The 16768-nt window shown below is 40.5% G+C and overlaps 1 protein-coding gene across 1 annotated transcript; it reads right to left on the minus strand.

The window, feature by feature from the left end:
• Positions 1 to 1067: 1067 nt before the first annotated feature.
• cers2a (ceramide synthase 2a) lies at positions 1068 to 14775 on the minus strand. The gene is made up of 11 exons (XM_041955345.1): positions 14404 to 14775; positions 8133 to 8306; positions 7859 to 7976; positions 7492 to 7610; positions 6380 to 6437; positions 5937 to 5987; positions 5613 to 5705; positions 4744 to 4872; positions 4233 to 4339; positions 3346 to 3499; positions 1068 to 2859 (listed from the first exon to the last, which is right to left on the minus strand). The coding sequence occupies exons 2-11, from the start codon at positions 8303 to 8305 to the stop codon at positions 2713 to 2715; spliced, it is 1149 nt and encodes a 382-aa protein (XP_041811279.1). The 5' UTR covers position 8306; positions 14404 to 14775; the 3' UTR covers positions 1068 to 2712.
• Positions 14776 to 16768: the final 1993 nt, after the last annotated feature.

Raw genomic sequence — 16768 nt, forward strand, 5'->3', positions numbered from 1 at the left:
TTTACACACCTTCCAAATCACAAAGCTGTATTTGTCCTCAAAATGTCAAGGAGAATTGGGGCAATTAAATGCCTCGAACAAGGACACGCAGAGTTTCTGAATTAGAAATGGGGATCAGGCTACTAAATGGAGTAAAACTATTTTTAAAAAGCAGCTACTTTTAGTATTTTTGTTACTCTGTGCTGCTGATGAAATCCATGAGACGTGACTGAAAGCTGAAGCATTTCCTTTTCTGTTAAACTTGTTTTATTCAAGGCTTATAGGACAAAGTGCTGTCTGTATGCAGGCTAAAGCTACACTGTCCTCATACATCACAACTGAAGTACTCTGCATATTTCAACTACGCGAGAAAACCCACTGTAGCTGCCTTTCTTTATTGTGAAAGAAAAATTGTGAATTAAAAGAATTATAGTGCTATAGTGATGTATTAATCAAAAGTGCCAAACATATTCTGGTTCCAGGTTTTTAAATCATGTGAAAGATGTTGCTGCTTTTCTGTTTTATGTGATTGTGAATTTAAATCCTTCACCTTTAAAACTTTGAGGACCCTGGGAGATTGTGAATTTGTGCATTTTAACTGTTTTCAGACATTTTAAAGGCTAAACAATCATTAATAAAAAATAACAAAACAGATAAACTGATGAAATCAATTATCAGTTGCAGCCCTCAAGGATTTCAAGTTGTTGACAAAGATTGCATCTCCAGTATGCAATGACAGTTATTTTAGTTATTTGAAAACTTGGCAATTATTTTCTCAGTTAATAATTTGATTAAAAAGCAGATCCAAATTTCCTAAACTCCCAGATGAAGTGTTTAAACTGCATTTCTGTCTGACGAATAGTCAAAAAAAACCCCAAAAAACGTCTGTTTATTATCACACAAAAAGAGATGCCACAGCACAAAATACTTGCTGGATATACTTACTGGGCTGGATCTACGCAACGTTTGGCTTTTTTTTTTTTTTTTTTTAATTACTCAAAATTGTTGGCATAACTTTTCCGTTGAGTGTCAAAGTGTGATTTCAGGTTCTAATTAAAAGAAGAAGCCGTAAAGGACACAGATTAGTTATCCACACTTATTTTTATCGTTGTCGTCATTAAGATTTTACATCTCAGCAACACATTATGCAGAATAAAAACACTTTCTGTAGAAGCGAAGCTGCAGGTGATTGGTCGTCTTGAACCGAGGAAAGTTAGAGGCCCGGAGCGTTACAGTGCAGTGACTGCTGGATGCGTTGGGGCAGAAATAAAGACAAAGGGACTGAAAGTACTTTTTCTCCTTTACAATTAACACTTAATGAAATGATGAAGGCACTTGCTAATGACAAGGTAGTACAAAATGTAAACCATACTTTGGTGTTTCATTTTTACCTCTTTACTAAAGATTTCTTTAAACTTTTTTTTCTTTTTACAAAATAAACCAAAACACTGACAAAGAGGAAGATCTCAGGGAGATAATACTTAGAATAAATATGAAACAAAATTTAAATCGTACTCCAAACCTCTCTAACTAAAAAGAAATCAGGTTTGAATTTGAATCAAACACTATTACTAAGCTTTTTTTACTAGATATTTAGTCAATGCTGATCCATAAAAGAAACCATAAAGTGCATCTTTGGATGGATGGGAAAAACAACACTGAATGGAAATGCTATTGACTCGTCCAGCCCATAAAGAATTCATAAACAGTTACTGATTGGTTTGGGTTACACTCAAACAAATTGCTCCCAAATTTAAACCGTCGACTGGACTGAAAACAAATAAAACATAAAGCAAAATAAAATCATACAACTACGAAGAGATTAAACATAAACAAAACAAACATTTAAAATGACATCTGTGCCTTCTTCTCTCCAAAAGGCAAAGCATTTCGGACAAACCTCAACAAAAGGCACATTTCAACACACATGGCAGATGTAGCACCTTCTCGCACTCTTTCAGAACGTTAAAAAACATTATTTATCTCCAATTATTTTGTTTTAAACAACACTTGAACAAATATATTTTAGCAAAACCACTGGCAAGAACCAAAGTGACAAAATGGCAGCTGCCAACTAACTTGCACAAATTCAATGTTAATTGATGCTCTGGACTTCAGCAAATAGACTTAAATCAGGTTATGGTCCACAGAGAGACATCGCAGCATTCACCTCAATGCTCCTCACAATGTCATGACTTCAGTGTGGTCATTTGGAGCACAAATCATTGCGGTTAAAGGGCAGTAATATGTTTTAACTGACTGTGCAGGAAGGGGATGCCCGTCCTCACCTCAGCATCTCTTTAAAGCACTTCTGGTACCAGAACATAAAGCTACAAGCAGGCAGGTTCGGCATGTGGCGACTTGGTCAACAGCACAAAATCTTGGCGAATAGCAAAACAGACTAGATGGAGAGAGAAAAGAGGAGGTGGTGTGTGTAACACGAAAACCCCTCTGCTTATGCTCTAAGCAGATCATTGTGGTTCTCCATCACAGTCCCCTTCTCTCCATTTTATTTAACAGGATCCACAGAGGACTGAATTGATCCACATTGGAGTGCCGGGGCTTCAGAAAGGAGGTTATAGATATATGTGTGTGTACGTTTGTGTGTGTGTGTGCTGCCTGCTGCCCCTTTCAATATGCCATCCTCCCATTCTTTGGCTTTCAGGTGAGGGCCACGTGTGAGGGCCAATCGTCACTCCCCACCCAGCCTCATCTCCAGCTCTCACAGTCCCATCAGTCCGTCTTACTGTGGTTGTTGTTGAGGCGAGCGTGGCCGTTCTGCACGTGGCCGTTTTTGGATTTTTCCCTCTGCTCGCGGTCATCGCCTTCATCTTCCGACTCGGTCTCCTCTTTGTCACTCCGCTCGTCCTCAACAATGTCCTGTCAGATTTAAAAAAAGAAGCCAAGTGTTGAAAACGCAATCAACACGTACATGGGTATTTTTCAGAACTTTGCTTTTTCTGTGCATTTTGGCCTTTCGTACACACACAAGCACAGTTTAGGTGACTGAAAATCTTTGTTTACATGAGGTGTGCAACGGCAGATGTGGCCAAAATAGAGCTGGTGTTAACCTTGCTAGCAGGAATTTTGACATGTTTTCACATAAATGTACTCTTGCACAACACTGACGAACAGAGGCATAAGACCTGGCCAGACCTCCAGTACCAGTAGTAGCTTTTTTCAGGCTTCTGATTGGTCCACATGGCTTTAGGGTTAGGGTAATATCACCACCTGATGGTTTGACATGCTCTTGACTGTGCTTCAATTGTGTTTTTGTGTTTTCATACGGAGGCTGAAGGAGGAAAAACCCTGTTTTACAAAATACCCGCGTGCACGTGGACTGAGCCTGAAAGTGGCAGTTCTTACGTTGCCTGGCAGGAATTTGACAACCATGCGCAAGATGAGCCCGGCCCAGAAGATGTGCAGAGTCTGCAGCACACACATTAGCCCGTTGAAAAAGTAGAAGCCGAAGAAGGGGGGGTAGAGGGTCAGGGGGTACACCAACGTCGTGTGTATGATCCTGGACGAGAGGACAAAGGCAGAACAGAGAGTCCAGTCAGAGCCACCTACAGTCACCATCAAAAGCCCATTGAGAGGGGCCGGGACTGTACACAGTGCGTCTGTTGTTACATTTCCGTTGCATTGTTTCTCAAGTTTTAAGCAAAAGTAAGATTTAAAAAAAATATTAATAACATGATACGTCTGCAGAATCAATTAGTGTGTGTTTTCATCAGCTCAATGTATGCTGATATATTCAAGAGGACAAATTGCATGATTAGAAGTGAGCACAAGTAGCTGATACATCACGACATTTCATGGCAGCTTCCACTTCAAATGTCATTTTTGTTGTCTTAATGAAACGGCTCTTTTGAACAACATGTACACAGCTGCAACCAGATGATGGTATAAGCACCCCTGCATGCATTATTTTCAGTTTTGGGGGCTTTTTGTAGTGGAGTCACATTACAGTGAGTTGCAGCATAACATGAATGTTATCTATGGTACTATTCTATAAAGGCACAGAGAAATAACCTATATCTGACTGTGCCTACCACAGACAACCTCCGTTCACAGCTGCCACATAAAAATGTTGATAAATACATGGAAGTCTTGTAAAGAATGGCTGCTAAAAAATTCCACCGTGGCAAGCCAAAATGGTGTCAATGTTGCACACACTTCTAAAACCTTACTGTCGCACAGTAATATCAGTGACTCATCACAGTTACAGGAATATCATGTTGCATCATTTTTACCAGAAAGGGAGGATTATGAGGCGGGTGACGATGAAAACTGCAGCAAACACGGTGAAGATGAAGTTGCAGGTTTTCCTCCAACCTGCGTAGTTGAACATTTTGGCTGACTGGAATGAAAGACAGGAGTGATCAGAGTGAAACCTTTACGTGTACTGTCCTCTAGGGGGCACACGGTGACACCGTGTGAGGTGTGCAGGGCTCTGGCCTGAACATCATCACCAAGCTCGGAAATGCGTAATGTTAAGAGGACAGGAGGGACACCATTTAACGCTTTAATGGTGTATGCAGCTGTGTGACTGTAATTAAATTCCATGTTGTAGGTGGAAGGAAAAACTTGATATTCTTTACTCAAAAATTTAACTGCAAACAACATGTTGTTGTGTAGTTAGTGAATAGTGAACAAATGTGAAACAACCTTAAACCTAATTGAAGATTCGATAATGTAACACATTTCAACCGATTTTATCATTGAAACACCTCTTTTTTTGGTCATTTTAGCATGTTTTCATACCTCCATGAAATAGTCAGAGGCATCATGCACTACCATGATCAAAGTCCCTCCCCGGATGTAGTTGACCAGCCAGGAGAAGCTGATGAGGGCAATGGTGGCCACATGGTGAATAATCTGCTCTTTGAAATCCTGCAGAGGAAAAGCAAGAGAGAGAAACACTGTAAAAACAAAATCTAACACAGACTGGTCACTTATTGATCAAGCTATCTGATTGATGTCAGTTTTACAAATGATTAACTCTCCACACAGAGCAGATTATATGGCTTTACGGCTATAAAAAGAAACTAAATCCATATACAGTGGCAAAATAAAGGAACTTAAGAAGCAGTTGCTAAATAATTCCTCACATTGGAGGCTGATTTCAACACTGAACTGTTGTTTTTGGTTTAGAGGATTTAGTTCCTTGCATTTGCAGAGCTGGAGTTATAAAACAAGAGTTGGCACCGTGGCCTTGCAATTTTGCTGACGGGCTTGAAGGTCTGCCACCTTTCGCAATAACATTTAGACCAGTGGACAACTTGGTCAGTCTGTCCGTCCACAGTGTGACTTCGGTCACACATTAACTCATGAGACGCTACATCTCTGACTGGACAGACAGTTTCCCTTCACTCGCTCAGACTTAACCAAACTGACAACGTGGACGAGACGAGCTGAACTTAACGGCATTGTGAATGCTGACAGCTTCACTCAATACAATGCATAAAGTCAGGACATCTTAATGGGGGAATCAATTTCCAAACCTCAAAATACACTGCCAACACAACAGATCATTCTCATTATTCTGTGCACTCAGTGAGTGATGGAAGGTTTCTGAGGGGTTTTACATTACAGAGCTAACAGAGATGAGCAGACAGCTCTGTATCACTCACCTTACGTTTGACATCCGATGCTACGCTAAAAAGCAGCGAGATATAGAAGCCTAATTCGATCATGTAGTACCAGTACTGTGAAGGCAACAGTGGCTGGAAGAAACGAGAAAGAAAAAGCTGTTAGAGTGACATGCCACCAATAATTTGACCCATTAGTGAGTCGAGAAATTTGGTAAACAAATGGCGAAAGAGGAAGAGAAGCCGGTTTCTTCACTTTTTCATACTTACGGCATGGACATTTGTTTAAACTTCTACAACATATGAAAACATTTCAGTCTAAACTTCACTGGAGGAGAGACGTTCCAGGTTATAGTGTTAACTCACCATTTTTGGGAAGCCATCCCACATCTGCTTCATATCATAGAACCATGGTTTCTGAGATAAGATAGATAGTCATTATTAATGAGGGTTTAAGTGTCCGACACAGCGCCACAAGCACTTTCATGCACAAACACCAAACACAATTTTAAACAAACAATGTTTCTATGGCATTAAACATGTGTCCACTACAGTCACAATGTCAACATTCAATTTCCTGCATTTGTGTACTTTTCTTAAGCAAGTACAGAGTAACAAGTAGCAAACAGAGCCGTCTTTATTCTTCTTCTGAAGAAAAAAATGTCAGTAGATCAATGAATAACATTTCCTGTTATGACTACAGTCTTTGTCATGGTTATATTTCTCAAAATGAATAATGTAGGGATTTTGTTTTTTGCTTACTGAATCAAAGGCTATGAGTGGCAACCAGATTCTGACACAGTACTCACATCAACAAGGACTGCCAGGCCAGCAAAGAAAGCAATAAGGTAAAAGGTAAATCTCCAACTGCAAGAGAATGCATAGCGTTCATTTCAGACAGCCACAAAAACAACACCCCACCCACCTGTGCACAAAATCAAACAATGGCTCAAAGCTTTTGGGTTTAAGATGTGAAAAAGGAAAAAACAATGAGACGTGGTTCAACTGTGCTCATGTTGGCGCTGGATATCCCCGTGTAAAACCATCAACCGTGTTTACTTTTTTATGATACGTTTTAGAGCAGTTACTTCAAATCAGAAGGAAATGACAAGCAGACCAACTGATGGGAAACACCTGGATTATCTGCATGTGGTTTTGGTTTTGCAGCATTTTTCTGCTGGAACATACAGTATGTGTCCTCCTATCACGAGGATTGTTTTGCAACAGCATTTATGGAATGCTTTGTGGGTGTATCAGGGATGGAGGGCCAATACAGTGATGAAACAGCAACCAGTGCATGCAGTAAACACAGTGCTTTTGAATCACTTTTTTGATGTTCTGTAGTCGCAACTAGCACCAAAGCTTGACAACAGCACACTCAATGCTGCACCGTTTGTGTGTTATCAATAAAGTTTCTGCTTTCACAGCACTGACCGGGCTGTTGCCAGAACAGGCTGAAAGTTTTAAGCAGTGCAGCAGGTCTCTTTTTTGTAAAATTATGTTGTACTTCACAAGAAATATGCAAAAGCTAGAGCAAAGTCTGAGAACATTTCTATGATTTTGCATAGCAGAAATGCATTTTTTGCTCTCCTATGCTGTTAATTGTCTCATGACTCCTGCAGTTTGATTCAAAGAATCTGGAATTTGTAAGAGCACATCACAAGTGCTGAAAAATCCTGTATGAAACAAAGTTACACTAAATTATAGAAGTAAAACACAATCAAAACCTTATTTCCTTGACATTTTAGTGCTGGTGGCCCTTTTCAATTGCAAATCTGAATAAATCATGAAAATGGCTCTTCTGTGAGAAAAAGCATCTTTTACATCTACTTTATGATTCAAAGCATCCTTAAACAAACAGGCTAGAATGAAAGATGGAAAATGGTTTGAACTGGATGTCTGGCTGAAGATGTGTAGCTACCTTGCTTCCCGGAATTTTTTGAGCTTGCTGGGCCGGTCCTGGTTCCTCCGCTGCCTGAACCACCTCTGGACCTGTCGCACTGAACAGTCTGTCTGTTTACTTAAACTCTCTACGGAGCTCTGACATCAAAAGCAGGACAGGAAAAGAAGAGTCAGTACTGTCTTTAATGTTTGGAGACATAAAATGATGATAGCTGACTGGTCACATAAGACTTGGGTGTGAAGATACTTCTATCATTCTCATCCTTTTTACACCTCAAACACCAACATCTCTGAAGTCTATGATTAGGCTCAAGTTGCGATATTGCCAAAGGACACAAAATATGTATGAAGCCGTGCTAGTTTCCTGAAGTATGCAGGATGATTACCTGTGTGGGATGCTTTGATGTGCTGCAGAAATAGGCCTCCAGGACGGGATTTGGGGGAGCACAAACGCGCTTCTTGTCAGTCACTCCCAGCAGGGAGGCGAGAGGACTCGCTACTGTCCTAGAAAGAGGAAAACACACAGGGTGGAAAACGATGTTGACATGTCATCTTATATTTGTCAGAAAGGAACATGCAAATCAGGCAGGTGGAGAGGTAGATTAACAGGCAAATGACACTGTGGCGAGGCATCAAGGGTCACAGCTGGAGCTGACTCACCTCTCGAATATCTGCCTGATGACCAGGAAGCAGAGAGCGATGGGTACAGTAGCCCAGAGGTCCTTAGGTTTAGGGAAGACTTTGCCATCGTGGTCCTCCAGGTCAGCCCAGCCGTGGCCTTCAGGAAACCAAATCCAGTCGGCCCATATCAGCTCGCTCAGCCGGGACAGCATCCTAAACATGAAACACACACAGAAAAGGATTTATGGAAGGAAATAAAGAGGTATTAAAATGCAGGTTTTGTGTGCTGGGTGATCTCCATCCAGATTTTCCATTAGATAAATTTAGCAACTCACTCAGCGGTGACAATATCCTGACAGGAAAGAGAGGAAGCAGCGAGGCCTGAGAGGAATGAGTATTGATTGGAGGTGATTAATCACACTGGGCATCTGCAACAGCCACCGAATCTGGGCACTTCCTGTTCCACATGACGGGCGTTGATGAAGGGAGGATTTTGTTATGCTGCACACAATACAATCAGAAAACCTAGAGGAATTCATTTGGTGCTCTCACCCTGACTTCAGTTTGGCATTTATTTCCGCTCGGTGAAAAACAATCTACTTCTGCAGCTGGATGACATATTTACTCAGACACACGTGTCAGAAATGACTCCAGCGCTCATTAATTCTCCACTGCCCATACAATGGAAGCTCAATAGTTGACTCAGTACTGAGCAGCAAATTGAGAATTTGGATGTTCAGTCGTTCAACGGTGATTTCTCCATTTGTAAAATGTGGACCATTGCATTGTGGGATTGTTAACAGAAAGTAGTACACATGCCATGAACATGCTTTTTCCGTTCCACGGTGGTATTTGGGAATAGTGGATCCGTTTTCACACTTCAGACACTCAAATAAAGTGGCGGACAGTAAATATAGTGCAGTGTATAGTTTATAGGGAATGGTTTTGGACACAGCCATGTTTTTAAAAATGTGTCAGATTTCCAATAGTTGCCATGTTGGGCATCTCAAATAGGCTGACAGAAGGGCCTTTTCTAGATTAACAAAACTTTAGAGTAAAAACTGTTGTATAAGCAACAAAACCTCTGACTTGGAATGAAGTGTTTAACATGATTAATTAGTTTCTCGTTTATTTCTAACATAGTCTGCATCTAAATAAGGGCAAAGGAAATTGCACAATTAACATACCATGTGGCGATAGTGATAATCTCAGATGACTTCCCCACTGTTAATCATTTCCACAATATAACCTTTATACAAAACACTAAACGACTACTGGGAAATTTCTTAAACAGAACAATTATGCTGCAGTAGTGATATTTTATACATTATATACTTTAATATTGATGTTAGCGACAGAGGGCAAGGCAAGCTTGTTTGTATAGAGCCTTAAAATCGTGCTTTACATAAGGCTGTTATGAAGACAATAAGACAAGATGTAAAAGAAACATGAAGCAAATAAAAGATGAGGAAAAGGCAAATGAGCTGGATTCAAAATAGCAGCAAATTAGAGATTTATTTTGGCCCAAATTCACTGAGTGCTTTATGAGCCGATAGCTGTATTTTAAAATCTGATTTTCACACACAGTGTGAGAACGGGAGTGATGTGACCTACTGACTTCTGAAGACACCAGTAACGTTGTGGAGACTAAAACAGAAAAAAAAATTGCAGTTGTGCTGAGACAAAAGTCTTTGAGTTCTTGCTATATTTTTTCACAAAGCTTGCTGACAATGGCTGTAGGGATGGTAAAATGGGTCAGTCCACCACTTTGGTAACTAAGTATCTCAGCATCTAGTTGAAGGATTGCCATGGAATTCTGTACAGATATTCATGGTCTCCAGATAAGGACTCTTGTCTGGGGGCCATGACTTATAACCCAATTCCAAAAAAGTTGGAACACTGTGTAAAACATAAATAAAACAGAATGTGATAACTTGACTTGTTCTGTTTTGCCTTACGTTTTACACAGTGTCAAAACTTTTTTGGGATTGGGGTTATAAGTGAGTCCATGACCATCCAAATGTCAACCATGAGTTTGACATTTGGGTGGCCTGCCATGAAATGTGCTAAATATATTCAAGGTGCCTTGAAGATAAATTCAAAGCAATCCTCTGACTTTTCATCTAGTGCCACCAGCAGGTCAAAATTCACTTAATTGGTTAATATCTCAACATCTACATGATTAATTGGCACAAAAACTTTGCACAGGCATTCATGGTGCCCAGGGGATGAATCCAACCAATGTTTGTCCTCTAGCACCACCACGAGGTAGACATTTTTGTTCTTTAATGAAATATCTCAATGATTACTGCCACAATACTTGGCACAGACAGTCGTGGTCCCCAAAGGATTAATTGTAATCACTTCTTTGATCCCCTGCCCTTTCATCCAGCACTATCATACCTGCAAAATTAATGACATTCCCAGCTGTACTTTGGATTCAGTGCTAATTATCAAATTTTATCATTTAGCTCAAAGCATCGCAGTGTCTAAGTACAACCTCACAGGGCTGTTAGCATGGCTGTAGACTCTTTAGTCTTGTTAAGGTGATAAGGTGATCGTCCTCATGTGGAGGCCATAACTACAAGAGTTCTGGCTTGGTTTGTGGTCTTTAACGTTGGTTGAGCCCTGACTACTAAAAAGGAGCAACGTCAAATACCTCGACACTGAAGACATTCTTACTGCTTTGTCATTAGAGTGCAGAGACAGCAACAAGACCAGCAGTCAAAAGACCTTGGGATGACATCACATTCCTGTCAAGCATAATAGAACACTCAGTCACCTGCAGACTTTTACAGTGTCAGATCAGCAGATTTTGACCATTATATTACCTCCTATTACTGCTGCACCTTGCTTGTGTTAAACTATGAGCATCATTCTGAGGCAAATCATTTAAGAGGGAAATTCAGGTTGTCACACATTTTCTGACAGATCCGTTAACGAGATCTGTATACGTGGACTTTAACCCATTATAAGTTTACTATGAATGCTGAGTAACTCATGCAGGCTACCTTTGTTTGCAGAGGAGTTTCACCTCAACAGGACCTTAGTTGCGGTTTGACAGACAACTTGCCTCACCTTGAAAAAACAGTGGTTGAAATGCCAACTCTCCTGTCTTTTGAAGTTAATCAGTGTGTGGATTTCAGCAAACCTGCCGAGGTCTACCATGAGCTCTTATTTTTACTCCTTAAATAGTCACTGACATAAAATCGTCTTTATCACACTGTGCCCACCATCGTGCTTAGCTGACCGCAGGTCGTAAGTGCTTTAAATGCTTCTAACAGAGAACGGAGAATGGGTTTTCCGTGGATCGCGTTAAAATGTGTTAATGGGTGCAAATTTTGTGCTCAGCCCTGGAGTGAATTATGGGATTTGGGTAAACGCACTGAAGGTTTTTCTGTCTAACTGGGGGAACTGGAAATCCACCTTGGGGCTTAAATGCAGAGTACACATTTTTCTAGGGAAGCAGGTGAAGATACATTCCCCAAACTGGCACCATGAAAAGCAACCAAAAGTAAAGAGGGCAGAGGCTATACCCAGTAAATATCCTTGTGTCCCTAGATGTTCATGTGTGACAGATAAGTTGGTGGCCAGCTCCTGCTGGTGTATGATTCCTTCAACAGTTTACTCATTAGAGGAGATCGATAGTTGGCAGAACAAGTCAGGCACCAGCAGTTTAGCATGTGCTTCAGCTGTAAGCCAAAGTAAACATGTATTTTACGTAGCTGTGTAACAAACCTGTAAGACCAGTAGTCTGGTGTATACAGCTCATCTTCAACCTGTTCTAAGTTATTATTATTTGTAACATATTTTTGGATTTCAAAAAGCACATTCTGGACTCCATTTCTGTAATTCCGCTTGGAAACAAAACAAAAGGCACATGCCAAAAGTATTTATGAATTTATTACTGAAGATGTTTTCTGCATTAATTGGATTGTTGTATTATCCTCCATCCATTCTTATTTTGGACGACACGTTCTCTGGCATCACTATATAATTTAATCCAGCATCATCAATCTCCACTCAGCGAGTGCCTGCACATTTCCAACTTCAAGGGCGGTTTTTGGAAAGACCAAAGTGCACCGCTGCCACTCTGGCACTGCTCTGGTTCACTGTCCGGGAACAGCAGCAGTGTTTTTGGAGAGGTGCCCAGAGGAGTGACTTCTGCTTCACTTTTCATTTTAATTCACATTTCACTCCACAATGCTCTGCAACATTAAGTATGGATCATTACGTAAAAGACTTTTACTATCCACACTGCTGTCTGACTATCTACAGCCCATCCTTGTGCATAACTGTTCTTACATTATTTGCTGTCTGCAATTAACTGCTCATCCTTTCTTAATACCTTTTGCATCTTCTACATCTGTCTGATTGGTATATCGAAAAGTTGCTCAATGTCTGATTTGTATCCTTAATGTATGTTTGCATCTATTTTTTCATCATATTATTTATTTCTATGTACTCTGCCCATACGACATCTATTGCATTTCTCTCTCCCCTAGAAAAAGAGATCCCTAATCTGCTGCTTTTTATGAGCAATCAAGGTACAGGGATAATCCAGGGATTTAATACTTCATCATAAAAGTTGAAGGACTTCCGAGAGACACATTAAAAAAGGTCAAATTCTATACAGCAGAGGCCAAGATATTATGATTTTTCATCTTTTATATGAGTCAAGCTCCAAAACTACCAAATGTTCCCCTTAGTGCAACTCACAAGCATCTTTCACTAGACATCTGCTTCCTAAATATATGCTTCACTGAACTCCACACCCCCACTTTAGGAGACAGGCTTCCTGTTAAAGGTAGTGTGTGTAGTTTTCATCCACAGGTGGTGCCATTATGGGGCAAGGTTTTTCAGAGTGGGACCCATTTAGGTTGTTCTTGGATGATGCAATATGCATTCCTGCTAATTTAACACTATTCCATTGGTCTATGGGTGGTGATGCAGCAACGCATCAAGAAATTCAAAAATGACACTAAAGAAGAAGACTGCACGTAGGAAACATGGATGTCAACAATATGCAAATGTTATATGAGGGAGGAAATGCCTTCATCTAGCTCATTAGGCATCACGAATGCACATTGTGTTTTTGGTGAGTAACACTACATGTAAACATAACTTTTCTCTGTTTACAAAGACGCTCCCCAGTACCCAGGCTTTTTTTGTAACTTTGGAAAGCTCTCTAGAGCCACAGAGGGCATCATTTAACAGTTTCACAGGCCAGATGCTTCTCCTCATTATGAGTCAAATGCATTTCATGTGTAGGCTAAAAATCAGTAGCCTGCCTCTTTAAAAGTGGTTTCTTCTGGTGGAGTTTTTATCTTAACTAAAACCTTGAGCGATATTGTGCCGAGAGTCCTTGGAGCCAAATTTGTGAGGTTGAGGTATGTAAATAAGATCCACTTAAACTGCTTCCAGGACACAAATTAAAGACTCATATGTACCATCTAAAATAATGTCAGACAGTAAATGTGCCTCGGTCTTACGTAAAGCTGGACGTCGTTGTATGATTTAAACTTTAGATCTTAAATATTTTGCAGTTTGTGTCGGTTGCCGCTCTCTACGCTGTTTGCGTAAACTCGCACAGGGAGTGGCAGCGTGCATGGCGCAAGCGGGGAGTCTCCCGGACATAGCGGAACAGACGGCTTGACTCAGTGCGATGGAGACTTGAGCAAGTTTCCCAACACCAAACTGGCAAACTTGTGCCATTATGTTTCCTACAAAGGGCCACATATACTTCTGATATTTAAATCGCACATGTAATAAAAGAAAACAGGGCGACATCGGCGACATCGCCACCTTACGTTAGAAAAACTTTCCGTACGCATCCATAATTTGGATCATAAGCGATATAAAAATGGCCGTTTATCGCTTGGAAACAACTTCTGTATTTCCTCTGAGGCGGCCGTTATGTTTTGTTCGCCTTCAAAGTTTTCATGACCTTCTCTTATCGCGGTGTTCCTAAGCAAACATCACCGACACGGGGACAAGCGAAGGCCTGTTAGCTAGCTTAAGTCAACTTTGGTGGCCCTTTAACGTCTCCCAACGGCTGAACCAGAGAGGGCTTCGGTATAAGAGCGTGTCAGCAAAGTTTGATGAGTATCCCCCCACCCCACCCCCGCCGCCGTCGGCTAAAACTTCACATAAATCCTCCCGGGAGGATGTCTCCGATTTCTGTCTTAAAATAGCAGCCGAATGTGTGTGTTGGAGGAGTTGAGGCTGCGGAGGAGCCCGCAGCGACGCTTTTTACCGTCTCCGCTGACACGAATGCATCGTCCATCACGTAACGGTGCAGTCCACTTACCTCAGTTCCCTTCACTGTGTGCGGACAGGTAGCGTAGTCTCAAAATGTACGGCGGCCCTGCTGCTGCTCTTCCTCTGTTCCTGTCGAGGCTGAGGGGGTTTCATGTAGTTCTCGCATTCAAAGACACTCCAACTTGTTGATCGCTCAGTGAGCAGCAAACCGCCTTTTTTTTCTTTAACCTCAGGATCGCCGCATTCTCAGAAAAAAAAAAAACTGTCTCACTTTCTCCTCTGAAGTCTCCCTCGTGCCTCGCGCCAAGAGGACAAAACAGTACTTATTTTTTCACTTTTGATGGAAACAGCCTGATCGAAACGGGCCTCGGCTTGTAGCAGCTGAGCCGGGTAGTTCAATTGGTCGGGTATAGTGGATATTATGGTAGTGTGTCAGAACTGAACCGGGGCGGGGAGCAGGCTATTTAAAGTGACGTGAGCCTCCGTTCTGTATGAGGGGTGGTTAGTGCCACCAGAGGGCGGCTAACAGTGCATACACTGGGACTGTTTATCTGATATCAACGTGTTGCTGCTGTTCCTGCAACACAAGAATTAATGTTGCAGCAAGACCATCATTGCACCTCACCAGAAAGAGGCAAAGTCCACTTACAGAGCAGGTCTTGGTGAATGAATGAGTCAAACACAAGACTTTCTTGTGTGTCATGTAGAACTTACTGTTGTATTGTTCTTCTAATTTTTTAGTTTCAGTTGTGACAGACAACTGAAAATAAACTTTACTTAACAAAACTACTTGGTTACATTTAAGTAACAAAACTACTTGGTTTTATTTATGCAACAAAAATACTTGATTACATTAAGGCAACAAAATTACTTGGTTACGTTTAAGTAACAAAACTACTTGGTTATATTTAGGTAACAAAACTACTTGGCTACGTTTAGGTAATAAAACTACTTGGTTATGTTCAAGTAACAAAACTACTTGGTTATATTCTGGTAACAAAACTATGTGGTTACGTTTAGGTTGCAAAAGTACTTGGTTACGTTTAACGTAATGTAGACTTATAATGACATTCTAATGTGACATAGTAAATGTTTAAGTACCAAAACAGTAGATAAACAAGATTCAAGATTCAAGAACGTTATTGTCATTCTGCAAGCACAATAAAATTGCAATTGTGTCAACCTCAAATGGTGAATTTGTATTTGAGACTCACATATTTACAAAAAAGACAGGAATGAGAGTTTAAACCAGCTCCACCTCAATTGCCTTAATAGTAATGTTGTAGGTATAATAATCAGATAACACAATATGTTATAATGTAGCATTACAATGACAGAGGCCATTCTGCTGCCTACTTTCACTTTCACTTTTGCTTTTGATGCTTTAAGCACATTTTGTTGCTAATTATTTTAATTTACTTTAATCAATTTTCCAATATAGGGTATTTTAGCAGCATGATATTGCTACTTTCACTAAAAAAAAGATCTGAATACTTCCTTCTTGCACCACTGCATGTCACATAGTATGGTGTAAAGCATATATTTACAAAGATCAATGAAGTTGGTGAGCTAAAACATTAAAATATATTGTCTTTGTACTGCTTTCAGTTGAGTATACCATTTGTCAAAAAGGATGAGCAAGTTATCACGTTCTGTCTTATTTATGTTTTACACAGCGTCCCAGCTTTTTTTGGAATTGGGTTCATTTCTGTGTCTCGTTAGACTAGTTTGTTTTTTTTTGTTTTTTACCTTGGTATTTTCAGCTGTAGCCCTGCTTCCTTTTTAGGGCATGTACAGACAGATAGTAGTGCCTGTAACCATGACCCAAGTTCAACCAGGTCCAATTATATTAGCTTTGACTGTCCTCAGGCACTTTCCGAAAATAGGTGCAAGGTAAAAAAGGAGAGTAGCCTGTACGCTGCACGTTTTGACCCAGAAATTTCAGCAGAGTTGTAGAGAGGCTAGTGCTGCCGTGCACCAGTGTTGCTTCTTCTGTCAAATTTAATGTTAAAACTGTCCTGAGTCTGCTCTGATGGCTCTTATTGACATCTTGCAATGTGATGGACTATGCTAAAGAAATATAGTGTATTATCCTAAAATAACTATTTATTCCAAGTGTCTGCCAACAGGCGTGGACTCCCTAAAGCTCCACATCTTCCAAGTTATCCCACCTTTCAAAACCATGCTCCATGGCAAATGCAATTTTACAGAAGACTTTACACCTACTGAGGGCTATGTGTAAAATTTATGTTGTACTCATGCTATTTCAGTTGGTGCAACCCTTAAAATGTTAGTAGCACATAAATTCTGTCCTAAGTTAGAAATTATGTTCAAAATAGGCTACATTTTAACTTGTGCAGAACTGGTGCAACCCACTGCTGGATTTTGTTGTGTGGTCACATCCGAACTAATAG

Source organism: Chelmon rostratus, chromosome 16, assembly GCF_017976325.1.
Source record: "Chelmon rostratus isolate fCheRos1 chromosome 16, fCheRos1.pri, whole genome shotgun sequence".
Classification (NCBI taxonomy): Eukaryota; Metazoa; Chordata; class Actinopteri; order Chaetodontiformes; family Chaetodontidae; genus Chelmon; species Chelmon rostratus.